Consider the following 17,727-nt stretch of genomic DNA (forward strand, 5'->3'; position numbering starts at 1 on the left):
ATATAAACAAATATCATGTGACAAATTTTCATGCTCGAGTGCGATTTTTACGGTAAAGGTAAGCAATTTTCACGCGAAATTATACTTTGCAAGCGAACAATCCATGATTTCGGCTAATTTGGTAATATAATTTTTTTGTGACAATTAACTTTACAATTCAAAAATTTTTTTCATTCATGCAACCTTGGGCATCAAATTCAAACGATATTGAGCAGGGAAAACATTTCTTCAAGGAGATAAAAAATAAAATCGTGATAGCTTGACAATTGCTGACATCCTTCTAGTGAACGACACTGTGCAATAAAAATGCTTTTATCAAAATTACGGGGATATAAAATAGATACTTGTACATGCATGAATATTCTAGTATTTATCTAATTTGTATTTCAATATTTATTTAGTGCAAATTACTGAACTCCCTACCGAAAAGAATCTTTGAGTATATACTAAAAATTCTTTAGGCCAAAGAAGCTCAGAGAAATTCTCCGCAGGCACTCAGGTAAGTATTTTTAAAGGTCCAGGAAGCTCGTTTAAATGGTCTGAAGGCTTTAAAATATCCTTTCCGAAATTGAAAATAAGAATACGATCATAAATAACAAGCAGAGAGGCTATCTCAATAGAGTAGCCGACACTCAAGGGTCCTTTGTTAAGCTTTAGGATTCAAATTTAGAAGTAGATTTTTTTGAATTTCATAGTTAACAGCCTAAAACATAATAATTCGTAATCTACGGGTTTCGATGACTTCAGATATCTAACTTTTTTTTTAATTCTTAAAATTGGAATTAATAGAACGTTTCTCGTAAATGGAATGAGATACGCCAAAAAAGACAACATTTTTGAATTCAACTAGAAAATTGTATATCAGTATATAAGTTACAATTATAAATAAGTATAATAAGAACATTCATCAATTTAAAAAAAATGTTAATAATTTGAAGAGAAATTTAAAAAGGGAGAGCGGATTAGCCACGACCAACTACTGTAAATAACTCTGCCCGCCCGGTACGTGACGAATACAAAAGGAACATTATATTACCGTCGCACCACTCTTAAAACGACCACTAAAAGGATTTTGAAAAGGACCCAAATCTCTCAAACTATCTCGACTTTATTTATAGACTGAAATGGGCCAAGCTATTTCGCTGAAGAATACTCAGAGATTACTTTCGGTAGTGCTTCTATCCATTATATAATATCTTTGTGGCCACCTACAAAATGACATGTTGACACTATAGTAAAAATCGACAACAACTTCATCTTTCTCGTTAAAAACGTCCATGATAATCATATAAAATAATGCTTTTTATTGTCTAGAGCTACTAGATTACATAATATTTCTTACAAATAACGTTCTAAATTCTTTTAAACTTTTACTTAAAATATTATGTCGTTCACTAAATTAAAATAAATCATTTTTAAATAAATATAACGATAGTTTCAAAAAGAATACTTTTATTCGTGCCTACTGCCTGGAAAGGAAAAAAATCTGCCCTTCCAGATGAATTCATCTTTGTTATCAAGCAATAAGCATATGAATTAATTTTTTTTTTCTACAAACTTTTTCTCCAGGTGTCGGTAATAACCCTGTTTATCCTAGTTCAATAATTCTGACATTTTTACATTTTTAAAACGCACAATCTTCCAAATTGTAAGTGAAAAAAAATAATGTTCAAAAATCTAAAGTCGCCTTAAAATAACCAAAATGCAGAAATAGAATATTTACCACCATTGATGCTGTATGTGATCCTCAAATTTCATTACGAGTATTTCAAGGTTTTAAAACTTCGTTATTTTAACCGATACAATCGTAGAAGGTAACCTCGCAAATCTTGCAATCAGCTGAGTCCGCTCGCTGTTCAACTTAAATGGTTATTCACAATAAAATGATGTCTCATACATCCATGAGAGAATTCAAGTCCTTGATTGGCTGCGAGAATTACATGTTTGGGAATCTACATCGGCAATCCGGCTCTTGCCGCATGTGAATGCGACGCCAGAGTGACAGCGCCAGTGTTGAGAATACTTGTAAATTGATATGCGTGACCAGAGCATCTGTACGTAACTACATGATATAAAATGGGCGCTACATTTGACTCATAGACGCTGAGAATTGATGCCTTCTCTATAATCGTATTTAAGAAGAAAATTCGCTCTCCAGTTTTATATATAATAAACTTTAATTTTTTTAAATTCGAGTCTGTGCTTTGGGGGGGGGGCAAGCCGCTGTGCCCCCCCCCCCCTCTGGATCCGCGCCTGGAACCAATTGCAGTTGAGAAATTTGAGAAATAATAAAAATTGTTGCTTAAAAGTACAAAAATAAGCAACTGTATTATCTTCAGTTCTTATAAAGATATTAAAGCGATTCAAACTGCAAACTGTAACGGATAGGCTCTGTAATTATTTTCAATCGCCCGGAAGGATGTGATAATCTTATTTTTTGTGAAAATCGCGATATTTTTAGACATTCTTTTTCTTGGAAAGCAAGTGACAGAAAGCAGGGGGGCGAGGGCTTTTTTTACTGCAGACCGCTGGTACCTTTCTTCGAACCGTGGCCAGATGCCACCTAAGGTTTCAGAACCACGGGTGGAAGAATTGATTTTGATTTCTGTTAATTGCCAAATAGAATTTAACCGAAGGCGCGAAATGTCTGTAATTTCGTTGGGATCTATGTGAATTTTGCAATACTGTAACCTACTTCGATTTCTAACTCAGGCTCAATTTTGCCGATGTGCACTAAATCCGCATGGATGTATGGATCTGCTAGAATGGTCCAACACTGAAACATACTTGGATATCTAAACACAGTATGAATTAGATTCTGTTTGGATTTACAAACAGAATTTTTTCTTTTGCACGCCTAATCCCAACGGCTAATTTCGGCTACAGGCAATGTGCTCGCAAGATGCACTAAACATCTCGAACACTTAGGATTCAGTTCGATACTGGCAGTAGCTCAAAAATCGGGTTAATTACAAACTTGTCGCATTGTAAGAAACTTCCTAGACCAACAGGGACTAGGTAAGTGAAACTCTATGGAGTGACAAATTTTAGCTTTAAAAAGGCATGCGGAGGCGAATAATTTCACCTTCAGCGCTCTCTTCCCCTGCCTAAGGTCAACTGCTCTAAAGGAAGAACTGTATACTACACAATACACCTAATTTTGTGCATATTAGAACATCTTCGCAAGATATTTCAATCAACGTAATAAATTCAAAACTTCCTTAAATCATCAGGTACTTGACTTAGTCCGTGGCTGAAGACGAAAAAACGGAATCACCCGAGATAAAGTTTAAAAATAATAATCATGAATAGATCGATAGTAATAATTAATATATTGTAAGGACAAGAGTGGTAAAAGACGAACTCCAAACTGCACCATGCACATAATGTTGTGACTACCACTATAACATCGGAAGAGATTTCAAACAGCGCATTTAATTCAAAATTCATGTTCAAATAACCTGCCTTACAATAATTTAGAAGTGCTTAGCAACTGGGACTAAGGATAAGGTATCTTCTCACTGGAACGAGAATGACATCCTTACAGAAAAACAAAAAGGATGTTGTAAAGACTCGCGAAATAGTAAAGATCAAGAAACTTGCAAATGCCATACATTGACCAAAAACTACCGTTTCCTACTGTGCCGCATGACTATTTGCTTGAAGTCTTAAGAATTTAAAAGATCTGTCCACGCATCATTGACTTTCTAAATCGTTCGAGGATGCTTTGGGAAACAAGGATAAAATATTTTGATCATGGTCAACTAAGGGAAACTAGATTATTAGGCATTGAGACAGATATCTTTCCAGGTAACTCCTTCAGTGCATTATGCTTCTGTTTAGCATTGAAGTTGTTACACAAAACGCTAAATAGCATGTCTACTGGGTTCAATATACTGAATAATGTAGATGGTAATTAACTGACTAATATTTTGTGCATGGATGGCTTGACGCTATGCGCTAGTTCAAACCAGAAGCTGCATTAATTGATCCATGCGACAAAGCAGTTTTCCAATGACATACATATGTAGTTAAGACTAAATAAATGCAGAACAATTGCAATAGCTGAGGGCTAATCTTCCTTTAGAGCAGTTGTCCTTAGGCAGGGGACGAGAGCGCTGAAGGTGAATTTGAAACGCATGCCTTTTTAAAGCTAAAATTTGTCACTCCATAGAGTTTCACTTACCTAGTCCCTGTTGGTCTAGGAACTTTCTTACAATGCGACAAGTTTGTAATTAACCCGATTTTTGAGCTACTGCCAGTATCGAACTGAATCCTAAGTGTTCGAGGTGTTCAGTGCATCTTGCGAGCACATACATATTATGGTATTCTTGTATTTAAGGTTTTTCAATATACTATAGTAAATACTATAGTATACATAGTATATATAGTACTATAGTAAAAATACAAAAATGTGCAACTATATTATCTTCAGTTCTGATAAAGATATTAAAGTGATGCAAACTGTAACGGATAGGCTTTGTAATTATTTTCAATCGCCCGGAAGGATGTGAGAGTCTTATTTTTTGTGGAAATTGCGAAATTTTTAGACATTTTTTGTTGTTGGAAAATAAGTGACAGAAAGCAGGGGGGGGGGGGCTTTTTTACTGCCGACCGCTGGTGTCTTTCTTGGACTCGTGGTTCTGAATCCTTAGATGGCATCTGGCCACGGGTCGAAGAAAGGTGCTAGAGGTCGGCAAAAAAGCCCTCCCTCCTGCTTTCTGTCACTTGTTTTCCAACAAAAAGCATGTCTAAAAATATCGCGATTTTCACAAAAAATAAGACTATCACATCCTTCCGGGCGATTGGAAATAATTACAGAGCCTATCCGTTACAGTTTGCAGTTTGAATCGCTTTAATATCTTTATCAGTCTGCGAAGCACAAAAATTCAAGCTCATTTACGTAGAACGCTTTTAGCTTTCATATGACTATTTTTTATTGCGCTAGCATTTTTTTTGCTGAGTTGTTAAGGGCATTTGATACTTAGAAAGTTATCGATTTTACCAGTTTTAGTTTCCCCCAGATTTTTTTATAGAATAATAAATATCTTGTCTTAAAATTTTGGAAAATGATAGCGAACACTCTAATGGACGTCACTGCACACTATTTTGTCGTTTAATTCAAATAAAGTTAATTTGGTTAAATTTGATTAATTTGCATGAAGCTTAGGAATTAGTATCGATTTTATCAGTATTAGATTCCCCTGGCTTCTTTCCTAGATTAATAAATATTTTTTCTTTAAAATCTGGGGTATTATAGTGAACATGCTAGCGGACGTCCGTGCACACTTTTTTTGTGGGCCAATTAAAAAAAATGATTTTTCTAAAAACGTTGTGTATATTTCGAGGTTATGTGCTATATATATCTCCCGAGCGTTACTTCCAAACGACACAATATTTTTGGCCGAAAACTTTAGACTTACAAATAAACATATTATCTATGTCCCAGAACTAACCTTGTTTGTCATCGAAATGACAGAGCTGAAAAATGACGCAACTTCAAAATAATGCACATGCATAAAATTTTTATTTAGCACAAAAAAATTTTTTTGCATCCCTCAAAAAAGAGTCCGGGGATGTCCGTTATGATATTTTGTAGTGTCTCCGAATTCAGTTTTTAAAATTTTTCATTTTGTGGGAAAAAAGCCGGGGGAACTGTACCCGATTGACCACACGTTGAAGTGTCACATGCCCTTAAGCTTCAAAGGCAGATGTCAATAGTTTTTTTCGTCGATAGTAGCAGCTATTGGGACTTGGTGCGCTTTAGGAAAAATTGGATTTGCTAATCCAAACATAGTCCAATAGATTCTGAAAAAATTGCATAATTTGCGCGTTTTCAGTGAAATTCTATTGGTTATTCCAAAAAAATCTAAATCCCGACAGAAACCAATAGAAAACAGCGACTAAACTTAGGCAAGATTTTTGTAGAGGGTTACAAGCATTAGGTTAGCCGTTGAGTTTCGTTTTAAGGGATATGAGATGCGTTAGGTATAGACTAAGTGGCTCGAACCCCGCTGCGTTCCCGATTTTTAAATATCAATATAAGTATTTAAATCCTGTTGTGCGATGAAACGCATTATTTCGTTGTTTTCATATGAAAGTAACCTATGGAATATTGAGATCTGAGTTACAGAAGATTCCTTAAAATTATTATTACTCGTTTTTCGTATCTTTTATCATCTATACACAAAGCTTCTATCCGAGTTTTTAGTCAATATACTTAAGGTAGTGCATTTTTAAAGATTTTTCAGCAAGCGTTGCTTTAAAAAATTTCCTTTTGGTATTTCTTGTTGTACGGAGCAATTAAATTCCAGTAGCCATTTCTTCGTCCTTGTCAGTGTTGCAACACTGAATCTGTTTGAGAAACTCATGTCGGTTAATCTGATGAAACAATAAGGAGAACGATACATTTTGAAGGTGTTTATTGACCGTTGATGATAAAGGAAACTTTGAAGTCGCAAAATAATATAAAAGATATGTTATTAACGTTTGTCATTCAGGTAAGTTTCCTTGATAAAAGATACAAAACAAAATAGTATCGACTTGTTTCCACTTGTAAGCTTACATTTTTTACTTCAGGAGTCAGCTTCGGAATAGATTTTTTTAATTTACTTCTGAATCTACGTTAGGGTTATCTAGTTCCTTTAGAGTAATTTTCAGGCAGGATCGTTATGCCCATAGACTGGGCCTTTTATTCTTAAATTCTTTCTTAGTGTCAAACTCATAGAGATTATTTTATTAGATAGTTTCCAAAACATTTTATTGTTCAGAAACATGGTCGCGATAAAGGGCTGGAACAGACTTTTTGCCAGAATCAGATCTCAAGAAATCGGTAAATCTCTTCATGTCATTTTTTCAAAATGTTCCTGTGTTTACTCCAAAATCATCGAAAATTTCAGTATTTTTCTATCATCGAAAATTCACAAGGATTTCTTCTACAGGCAAGCATTTTATCGTATGGTGCACAAACTTAATACCTGAAAAAAAGCATCTGAAATATAACTATTATCTACGGAGAAGCAATACGGCGACCAAGTTTAGATAATAAAATCTGAAAATATCCTATGAGTTCAGATAAAATTTTGGAGCATCTATATAACGCATGTGAAGTTGATTTTCACTTGTGGATAGTGACTCATACAGCCGATACTTAGCTGTGTTAAACGATAGCTGAGTTATGATAAAGTAAATGGCAGCGTGCCCAAAGCTAGACCGCCGGAAGAATGGTTGAAATACGAGACCCTAGTTAGAAGAGAAATAATAAGTCACAATAACACGAGACCCAGCATGAAAAAATGCATGGACGTAAAAGAAGCTAGAGAAGTATGCCAGAACTAATCGACCAAAGTAAGGAACTTCACAACGACTTTGTGAGGTTTTTCACTTGAGTTGATTGCTAGAGAGATTGATCAGCAACCTGGGTTGGAGCAGTGTACGGAACGAACGTGTGTGTGTGTACCTTTCCTATTTATCAAAGACGTAAGGTAAAAATATAAAATAATATTTTATATTTTCACACTAAACCGAAATTTTGCATGGAATTAACTTTATCAAAAAGATCTCTTTTAGATGGCAGTATTTATATGCGTCTTCATAGTCTGAATTATCTACTTAATTAAGTATAGTCAAAGATTATGTTTCTCAAAGCTTTTAGGCTTTGAGGTAAACATTCTCATCGTGACACTTGCGCTGCGCGCTCGATTTCCGACAGACATTTGTAAACAGGTTTTGTTGAATTTTTTTCTCGTAACTTTCGTCGTTTTTTCACACATTTTTTCATTTGATTATTTTTTCAACGTTATTCTTCACGAATAAAACAAAAAGTACACGTCCTATGAAGAAGTGATTCTTAACGGAATTGTAGATATTTTTGGGATATCAATTTTTGTTAATTCATCTTTTTTCGTACCTTAAATAGTTTGTCCACCAAATGGAATTTTTTATTTTTCATTATTTTTTATGCAATTAAAATTAAAATTTTCGATTTTGGAAGAAAATCCAAACATTTTTCTGATAATCTTGTAGGGCTTTCAAAAAGGAATGTTTTTCTTCTCTTGACTTTTTTTCATATCGTGCGTTTTTTGGCTTCAAATTTTGATTTTCGGTTGATTTACAAAATATTGAAAACGCTATAACTCTGAGAATTTTCTTTTTATCGAAAAAAGTCATGAGGATAAATTGTTTGTTCGTTTTGATACCATTAATATCCGTTCATAGAATTTTCAAATTCAGAAAAAAGTGCTCTCAAAAATTTTCAAAATGCGATCACCTTTTGAATTTTTAATAAAAATAGCTGGTTCACGAACTCGTCCTTTTTTTTAGGACCTAAAAAAAGTGTGCCAAAGATGGAAAGATGGATCCGTTGAAAAAGTGTGATGTCAAATTTCCGACAATTCTAATACTTTCTTAATCATAAATGATGAGAATGTAAAAAAATATTGACTAATTATTTGAACAATTTTTCCATCTTAAATCCAATAAAAGAAACATCACGAAGGGTGGGGGGAGGGGGTTTGTTTGTAGATCCTGAAAAATGTATCACGTATTTTGTGAATGTCCAGGAAAGGCTAGACCCAGATAACAATTCGTGCGCGCATGACATGCATGCCAAAATTCACCATGTTCGCCCACATTTTGTGATTGTAACTGAAGTGCATGCAAAAGGCGTGGCACAATGCGAGCATGTTTACAATCACCCTCTGACCAAATTTTGCGGCGCATACATGCGCGCAACATGAGTACCCAGTAGGGGCACAACATGTTTAATTTATATATTTCAAAAAATTTACTATTTAATGCTTATAAAAGCTATAAATTGTCTTTTCAACAAGGGTACCGTTCTGTAGATGTAGCGCAACAGAATCGCAAAGCAGAATATCATAGATGTGAAAGAGATAGATAATCTATATTTCATGTCTCTTTCTCTTACGATTTTCTGCTTCGTATTTTGCGTTTTCTGCTGTCATGAAACCCATGGAACGGAACCCTATATTCTCGAAGCAATCAATAAATGGGACAGAAGAAATGTTTTTAGTTACAAAAATTTTATAACAATGACTATCACAAGTAATAGATCATGTTAAACAATAGTTTTATCAGCCGAATTTGGCATTAGTTTATAAAAAACATTTTACGGGTCAGTTATCTCTACTATTTACATAATGATTCCCCATTACTTTAAGCTTTCATCTTAATATATCAATCTTCGAATATAAACATTGTAATATAATAGATTTTGGATTCTTTTTGGTCTGCCATCTCCCTATTTTGTTGGAATGACCAAAAAAATTATCTCTACCAAATTGGAGAGCAATCGGTTAATACTATCACGTGGCCCAAAGCACTCAAAGTTTCTTATGCAATTAACATGGGAAAGTACCGTAACATTTTAAATGCAGGTGATTTTTATATGTTTCATCGGAATCCTTTGGCTCTGTAAAATTATGCTATTTAAACTATGTTGGAAAAATATATCTAAACGAAATTTTTTAATTTTATTTATAAAATGGAAAGGTCCTAAAGGACCCCCACAGAATTCATGGGAAAATGTCTTTTAGTGGATTCAATTATAACTTTGTAATTTTATAGGTTATGATGGCCCAATAAAATATCCATTAAAAATGTGAAGAAAATGAACTGTTTAAACGCTATGAGCTGCCAAGAGCTCAAATTCAGAGCATAAGAGATATCCGTATAGCATTAAAAACAAAACGATGGTAAATCAGTATCAAGTATTAAAATGTGGTCAGCATTACGTCCATCTCACAGAGCGCGCTTCTTGCAGTGGCCGAACGCTAAGCGTTCAGTATTTCTAATCAACTGCAATACTCACTGTTCCGGGGCAGAAACGATAATAAATTAAGATCAGTATAAAATGCGGTAATGCCAATCATTAAAACCGCCCTGTCCTCCCAACGGCCGAACACTAAGCGATCAATATTCTGACTAAATTGCAAAAATCACAATTTAACGGTAGAAAAGGTGCTTAAATAACGTTAGTATCAAATGCTGTAATGCCAGTCATATGAATCACCCACTTATCGAAATTGTTAGCAAGCAAAGCGCTCAATATTTGATAAAAACTGCAACACACAATCTTTCAGGGAAGCATCGATTCTAAAATAAGGTTATAATTATGTGCGATTGTCTCAATTATAATATTGTCCTCTTCTCAGAACGGCGAAGCGCGCAAGGTTTTATCATAACTGATACAATTACTGCTTTGAATGAAGAAAGAATGCAAAGTGAGCTCAGTTTGATTGGAGGTAATGCGAAGTATATAATTCCCCCGCTCTTCGCAACTTTCGAACGCGAAGCGTTCAATTTTGGAATCAAGTACAACACTTACAGTTTCTGGGCAGCAACTCTTCTAAAATAAAATCATTATCAAGTGCGTTTGTGCCAATTATATATACCGTCCACTTCTCGAAACGGACGCACTTGATCTTGACCTTATTTTGTCACTGTTGGTACCCTGAAACAGTGAGAGGTGCAGTTAATTTGAAATATTGAGCGCTTCGCGTCCGAAAATTGTGAGAAGTGGGCAATATGTATGATTCCAACAATCGAACTTGATACTAACCTTATTTAATAACCGTTTCTCCCCTAAACAGTAAATGATTGACACTACTGCATTTGATACTCACCTTATTCAAGCACTGTTCGTGACTTTTTATTGTGAATGTTGCAGTTTAAAAAAAAGATTGAGCGCTTAGCGTTTGGCCGTTGTGATAAGAGTTTGATTCTTATGATTGACATTACCGCACTTAATACTGACCTTATTCAATCACCGTTACTGCCCTTAAATTGCGAATGTTGCATTTTAGTCAAAATATTGAGCGCTTACCGTTCGGCCGTTGCGAGAACAGGGCGGTTCTTATGATTAGCATTACCGCACTTGATACTGAACATATTTTATTACCGTTGCTGTCCAGAAACAGGAAGTGTCACGTTTGGTTAAAAATATTGAGCGCTTAGCGTTTTGCCGTTGCCAGAAACGTGCTGTGTAATACGGATGTAATATTTATCACATTTGCATGCGTCATATTCATTTTGTCGTCGTTTTTGTTTTCAATGTTATACGGATATATCTAATGATCTGATGTTGAGCGCTTGGCGCCTAATTGCGTTAAAACTGTCAATTTTCTTAGAAAATTTTTATGAATATTTCATTAGGCCCCTATAATCTACAAAATTACCCAGTTTTAACCAAATGCACCGAAAGACATTTTCTCATGCATTCTGTGCAGGGTCCTTTGAACCAAAATTATTATTTCCACAATTAATAAAAAAATCTCCTCAAATGATTACAAGAGACAGTTTTATTTACACCAAGGGTGTCGGCTGCCTGCTTCGCCGCTTTGTAAAGGAATGCGCCTTTGCCAATCATTTCGTGGGAACCGCGCCATTTTAAGGAGAGAATCTCAGCCATTTGCAACTATGTAAGCTGTACTTGAAATAATTCGGTTATGAAGATACTGGAGATTCAGAAATGCGCGTCCGCCTTGACGGCATGAAATATATAGTCATGGGACAGACGAATTGATATGCAAGCTCTTATGCATGTGCATAATCATACGTGTGGCGATATCAAGGACCAGAAGTTCGTTGTTCATCCATTAAGCCACCCCAAACGAGTAGAGTAGAATCGGGATGGCAAGCATGTTGGTCGCAGATACCTTGTTCAACGCTGGAAGATTTGAAGACCAAATTTTCCGAACAAGGTGCTTGTATGAGGTAGTAACTCCTGTTTACCAATGGGGCCTCAATATCTCTAAGCATCTTACTGTGTGTGGACGAACCTTCAAGGTTTCCAACAGATAGATGATAAGTTAAGGTTGAATCGAAAGCTTTCCAATAGACAATCCAAGCCATTGCCAGGAGGCGCTGATGGGCTGCTGCGTGTTTACAGACGTACCTGTCAATTAGCAGGTTCTCTCGGCATTCTGCTGCACCTTTAAATATAAGGTGAATATGTTGGCCAGATGTTGGTGTGTGCCGCTATGTGCTTTTTTCACTTCTTGGGCAGTGATCGCTGAAAAGGCGCGATGAGTCAGGGAAAACTGTTGATTCTCCCTGCTCCATTTCTCCCTCTGCTGAATTCTCATCCTTGCGTCAGATGACATCTGTATTTTTTAAACAGTGTGCTGCTTTGTGTGTGTGTGTGTCTTACGATATATATTAGTCTTATATCTATTTCTCTGTAGGACACCGCTTTTCGTGAATTAATATTGAATAACAGTAAATAATTATAATTTTGTATACATATGATTTGCTTTTGATACCGTACTTTGAATAAGCTTTTGGTTTATACATTAAATGAAGAATTTGTCATAATTACAGGATTCTGAAGGACAAGGTTGCCCGTTTTGTCGAGCGGAAATCAAAGGCACCGAACAGATAGTTGTAGACCCATTTGATCCTCGAAGAACACATAGACCTGGAGTTCATTCAGCATCAACGAGTAACGCATCAACCCCTACGCGGGACTTAGACCCCGATACTGAGGTATCGGACTAGGAGTAGCATCCACCCTCCATTACGAAACGTGCCCTTTGTATCACGAAATCCCCAGTTATGTATCATGTTCAAGAGAGCCGCTTGTTTTCTTAGTTCACTAAAGTTGAACTTTAAATTAATCATTTTGCAAAATTCTTCTCACATCCATACATTTTTTTAACATGTTACACACCATCGTATACCTTTTCTTATCGCAATTGCGAGTTTTTCGTTGTTGATTACTGATGCAGTTTTTATTCCAGCCAAGGATCTTATTTTGTTTGAACTGAACGATGCTTTTCTTTTCAATTATAAATAAGTTGTATGGTTATTTTTAATTCTCCTGTTTTAGCTACTTCAATCGATGTATACTCATTTTATTTTTTATTTTAAGTATAATGCAAATGTTAAACCTATTTCATTAAACAAAAATTATTTACCTGAACATTGTTTCAGACAGAATTAAGATTTTACAGTTTTATTAAGGGAATGTGATACTTCGTCTTATGGTAAATCGGGTTCAGTTCCCTATGATTTTTTTCCACGAAAGTGAAAATTTAAAAAAAAACTGAATTCGGAGATGCTATGAAATATGATAACAGACGTCCCCGGACTCTTTTTTTATGGATAATAAAAAAACATGTATTGTGCTAAATAAAAATTTTATGCATGTGCACTATTTTGAGGTTAGAAAAAAGACAAGGGAACCTAAAACTGGTAAAATCGACAGCTTTCTAAGTATCACATGCCCTTAATATTCATCTAAATAGAGTGCCAAAAAGGTCTTTCAAAGAATTGAAGGTGGTGTATGAATTGAAAAAGCTTTATTTTCCATGAACTGATATTTTGAAATTGAACAGCTATTTTAATTTTTCAATTTAATTTTTATTTAGTCTGGGGTAAGATAATATATTTGAAAAAACATATTTTCTTGAAATTTAACGTAAATAGTTGAATAATATAAACATTTAGAGTTTAACAATGTTATAGGTTTTAAACTATAATGTTGCAATTAATTTTTATACTTAAATTCCCGACAGATTTGGTTTTAAAAAAACCTATTAAATCATGATTCGTGATTATTGCGCAATAATATTTACTATTTATAACTTCTGCTATGTCGTATTTGAACGCAGGCTGCTGTGGAAATATTCTGGTATGGTTAAAAAAATATTCTGTTGCGCAATGATATAAATCATGCGAGATCAGCTGCTGTGCATGCCCAGTAGAAACGCTCAAATGTGTGCGGGACAAAAAAACTTCGACTTTTGGTTACAGTAAACATCAGAATTGTGAGGTTCTCAAAAAAAAGTGAATATGTATTTTATTAATTAAGTTAGTTAATAGTATCACTTATCGCCGCCACCTTGAAGTTTCCTATAAAATACACGTCGTTCAACTCTTCCTTTATGACTGATAAAGTACTCTTAATTTTTAATTATGTCAGTGCTCAAATTTTTTTCTCTAAAGATTTGAATGCTCTCAAAATTCTGTATAAAATGAGCTCAAGATGAAACCAATTTGTCTATTTTTTAAGTAGATATTTTAATATCTAGTCTCATTTTATACAGAATCTGTAAAGCGTTCAACCCTTTGAAGATCAATTTTATCAGCTTTTGACATAATTGAAATTAAGAGAACTTTATGAGTCGTTAAAAAAGAGGTGGTCGGAAACTATTTCACGGTAGTGTAAATTCATTTAAACATGTAAAAATCTATGATCGAGTATAGGAAATAGTGTCGTTATCTGTTAAAATGCAAGCAATATGTATCCATAATTCATTTTCAAGTTCAATCCGAATTAATAATCCCAATTAATTAGTAATCCCTGCTATGGTGAACAAAAATTATCCCATAAAAAATCCCTGCGTGTTTTCCGGAATATTGACTTTAATTATCAGTAGGTTAGCTGATTGTTATTTTTTATTCATCTTTCACGCGAGATTTATAATCAATATATTCGATTTTTCTAGAAGTAGTCAGAATTGTAGTTTTTAATTATATGAAATATTTCTGCCCTGTTATATTCATGTTCGTATTTTTGTATTCACTTTTTGCACATTTCTTACTTACATCTTTATAATTGAATAAAATACAAGATTTTATTTATTTGTCAAACAATTTGTGATTGTTCGAAAAATTACTATTGTGTTTAAAACTGTATTTACCCAGAACATCGTGTATTAATTATTTTTCTGAATGCTGCGATCTAATTCATTATGTGTGAACCTATTTCCGAACATAATGATTATATTCTGTTGCTTGTACAAGAAGCAAAGTAAAATTCCTGCTGTCGGGACAATTTTTTATGTATTCATGATCAAGTTTACAACAAATATTGCGCTTGTAAATTATCCATATTTTCAATTTTCTTAAAATCTGATCGGTGATCAATTTCACTTCTATTTTGGCTACATCGTTGGTTATTCTTCTTAATTTTTATTTTTCTGCAACTCCGTTGCTCCTTCATCAAGAAAGGCTATTGGACGAATTTCAGCCTTCTGACTGAAGTCTTCAATTTTCTTTTTTTCCATAATTCCTATGTCCTTTCGTTTAACAAGTTACCGCTATATTGTTTACGTTGTTTCATTTTAGAATTCTAAAGCCTCTCTCATGACGTTCATTTTAAATATGTATAGAAATTTTGTCATTGAAAAAAGTTAGTACTGCGACTCCTGGTTTGAGATAATATAGATTAGTTTAGGCATCTGGTAGTTTTTTTCCCGGAAAGAATCCTGCTTCCAATGTTTTTAATAAGAAAGTTACGTTCAGATATTCCTTGTGACATATAAAAAATGCTAAAACAGATCAATTGCTAAACCGGGTTCTTTTTTAAAACAGTTCCAAAGGTTACTTTCGCGTGGACGGATAATTTGACATATCAAAAATGCTATAACAGATCAATTGCTAAACCGGGTTCGTTTTTAAAACAGTTCCAAAGGTTACTTTCGCGTGGCCGGATAATTTCTATTGTCTTTTAAAGCAAAATTTTCACAGAAAAAAGAAAGCACAAAATTATGGGCAAATTTTGTTTTAAAAAATCCGCTATCTTCCATAGGTTTCGAGTTATTATGATATATTGAATATAGTATAATAATAATAAACATATGTCACTAAGTTTTAAAAAAATCGGTATGTTCGCACCTAATTACTCTGCGGGAAAGTGTCCCACATGTGAGTGAGGGTAGACTCCATTCTTTGTGATTACAAAAAAAAGAGCAATGCCCTATATATAATAAGTCATAAATTATGACCCTTCAAAGTTTGCCACTTTGCCTGTTTTTACGGGCAAAAAAGTGTCGTTCTGTTTTTTAACAATAAATCGTGCCAGGCTTAGTTTGCATTGATGATATTGCAGGATAAAATAGAGTCTACAAAAATCTGCATACATCCAAAAAAAGAAAAGTCTTTAAGCCTATTATTTTTGGAATCACAAGGTTTCGAAAAATTATTATTTTTTTTTTGCATTTTGCAATAAAAATGAAGAATTTCTTTCTTTGGAAAACATCTCATTTCCTGTGGATCCCGCAACAAAATTTCTAGATAATAAATTAAAGTTAAATCAATTTAGCGTAAGTTAAAAAAAGTCTCCTAACTCCAATATGTCACGAGATATGAGCTTGAAAAGTGCACTCTTCCTGTATATAGGCACCTGGGCGTACCTTAAAGTAGAACCACGGTCATATTTTGAAAATGTTGTCCCAAACAAGTGTATATAATTTATTAACCATGTATAATACGTCTTTTTCGATTAATAATAAATAATTCTTTATAACAGAAGCTTGCTATCCGAACTTATGATTACTTTATGGCCTTTTTAAAAAGTATTTTCGTGGCAAAAAAGTGATTGTGCTTGATTAAAAATGTGTGATATCTTTTTTTATAATTTGAAAAATATTATTTATTAATAATTGTTTATAATAAAATCTAGTCATAACCACTTTTGACTATTTTTTAGTACGTTTGTGACAAAAAAGTAATTATAATTGATTAAAAATGTGATACACATTTTCTATTAATAAAGAAATAGTTTTTTAACAATTGTTTATGTCAATATGAATAAATTTTTGTTTATTGTTCAAAAAAGGTATCATACGTTTTCAACCAAGTACAATCACTGTTTTCCACGAAAATACTAAAAAAAAATTGTTAATGGAAAAAGACGTATTATACATGATCAACAAATTATATATACTTATTTAGGTAAAAATTGTCGAAATATGTCGTTAGTTCTACTGACGGTATATTCGGGTGCCTCCTCTATGCAGCAAGAGGGTACTTTCTAAGTGAGCTATTAGGGCTAGGAGACTGTTTTCAACTTTCGCTAAATTTACTCCGGTTTCATTCATAATTTAGAAATTTGTTCGTGGGAACTACAGGAAGAGATATTTTTGGAAGAAACAAATTCTTCGTTTTCAGTCAAAAATGTAAAAAACATAATTTTTTGAAACTTTGTATTTCTCCTAAATAATAGGTCTAAAAGACATACCTTTTTACACTCATTCATGAGACTTTAATATAATAGTCAAAATTTTCGATCCCTGTTTTTTAACGCATCTTTCCGTTTCGGCACTCACAGAATCCGAAAAGAGTACAATTTTGTCGGTGCATGTTTGTTTTTGTCTGGACTGTCTGTATGTATGGTTACCTGTATTTTGTAGCTACGCTAACTTTTGAAGGAATTTTCGAATCGAATCAGCCTTTGATACACTTCTTAAGGTTCCCAAAATGAAGGTTAAGTTTGCTAAGCAGATATTTCCAACCAAAATTCAAAAATTTAGAGCATTGCCTAAATTTGAATTTTTTTTTTAAATTTTATAGATTTTATAGATGGATCGAAGACTAGCAAATCATCCAAATAAAATTTTTAAATTCGATAAAAATGAGAAAAGTTATATAATTTTCAAAATTTTGAAAATTTTCAGAAAAATAAAATACTTTTCTGAGAGATTAGGAAATTTCATTTAAATTTATCACTATATCAAATATATATTTAGAAACTATCTCATTCAAATTTTTCGATTGTGCAAAAATTCAAAAAATTAGAGCTTTTTCAAAATTTGAATAAAAATTTGTTATGAGTTTTAGAAATTTGTGATTTTCTTTAGGTTAAGAAATATTAATCCAAATTTTTACCACAGAGAAATAGAGAGTCACAATGCATTAGAAATATCAGTTGATAAAAACATGGCGCCCCTACTCGCCCGTATACCCGTGATGGTCATTTGA

The 17,727-nt window shown here is 33.7% G+C and overlaps 1 protein-coding gene across 4 annotated transcripts in view; it reads left to right on the forward strand.

Annotated features, from left to right (window-relative positions):
* The window catches only part of LOC117168925 (E3 ubiquitin-protein ligase CBL), a 253,426-nt gene that overhangs the window by 202,216 nt on the left and 33,483 nt on the right, over window positions 1-17,727 (forward strand). For 3 of the 4 annotated variants that reach the window (XM_033354891.1, XM_033354892.1, XM_033354894.1), the window contains one exon: window positions 12,343-13,088. The exons of the other annotated variant lie outside the window; for it this stretch is intronic. In XM_033354891.1, the coding sequence (XP_033210782.1) occupies window positions 12,343-12,519 (177 nt within the window). In that variant the 3' untranslated portion in view covers window positions 12,520-13,088. Of the gene's footprint in view, window positions 1-12,342; window positions 13,089-17,727 lie in introns of those variants that run through there. 4 annotated transcript variants of the gene reach the window in all.

The sequence above is a fragment of the Belonocnema kinseyi genome, chromosome 3 (genome assembly GCF_010883055.1).
Source record: "Belonocnema kinseyi isolate 2016_QV_RU_SX_M_011 chromosome 3, B_treatae_v1, whole genome shotgun sequence".
NCBI classification, from domain to species: domain Eukaryota; kingdom Metazoa; phylum Arthropoda; class Insecta; order Hymenoptera; family Cynipidae; genus Belonocnema; species Belonocnema kinseyi.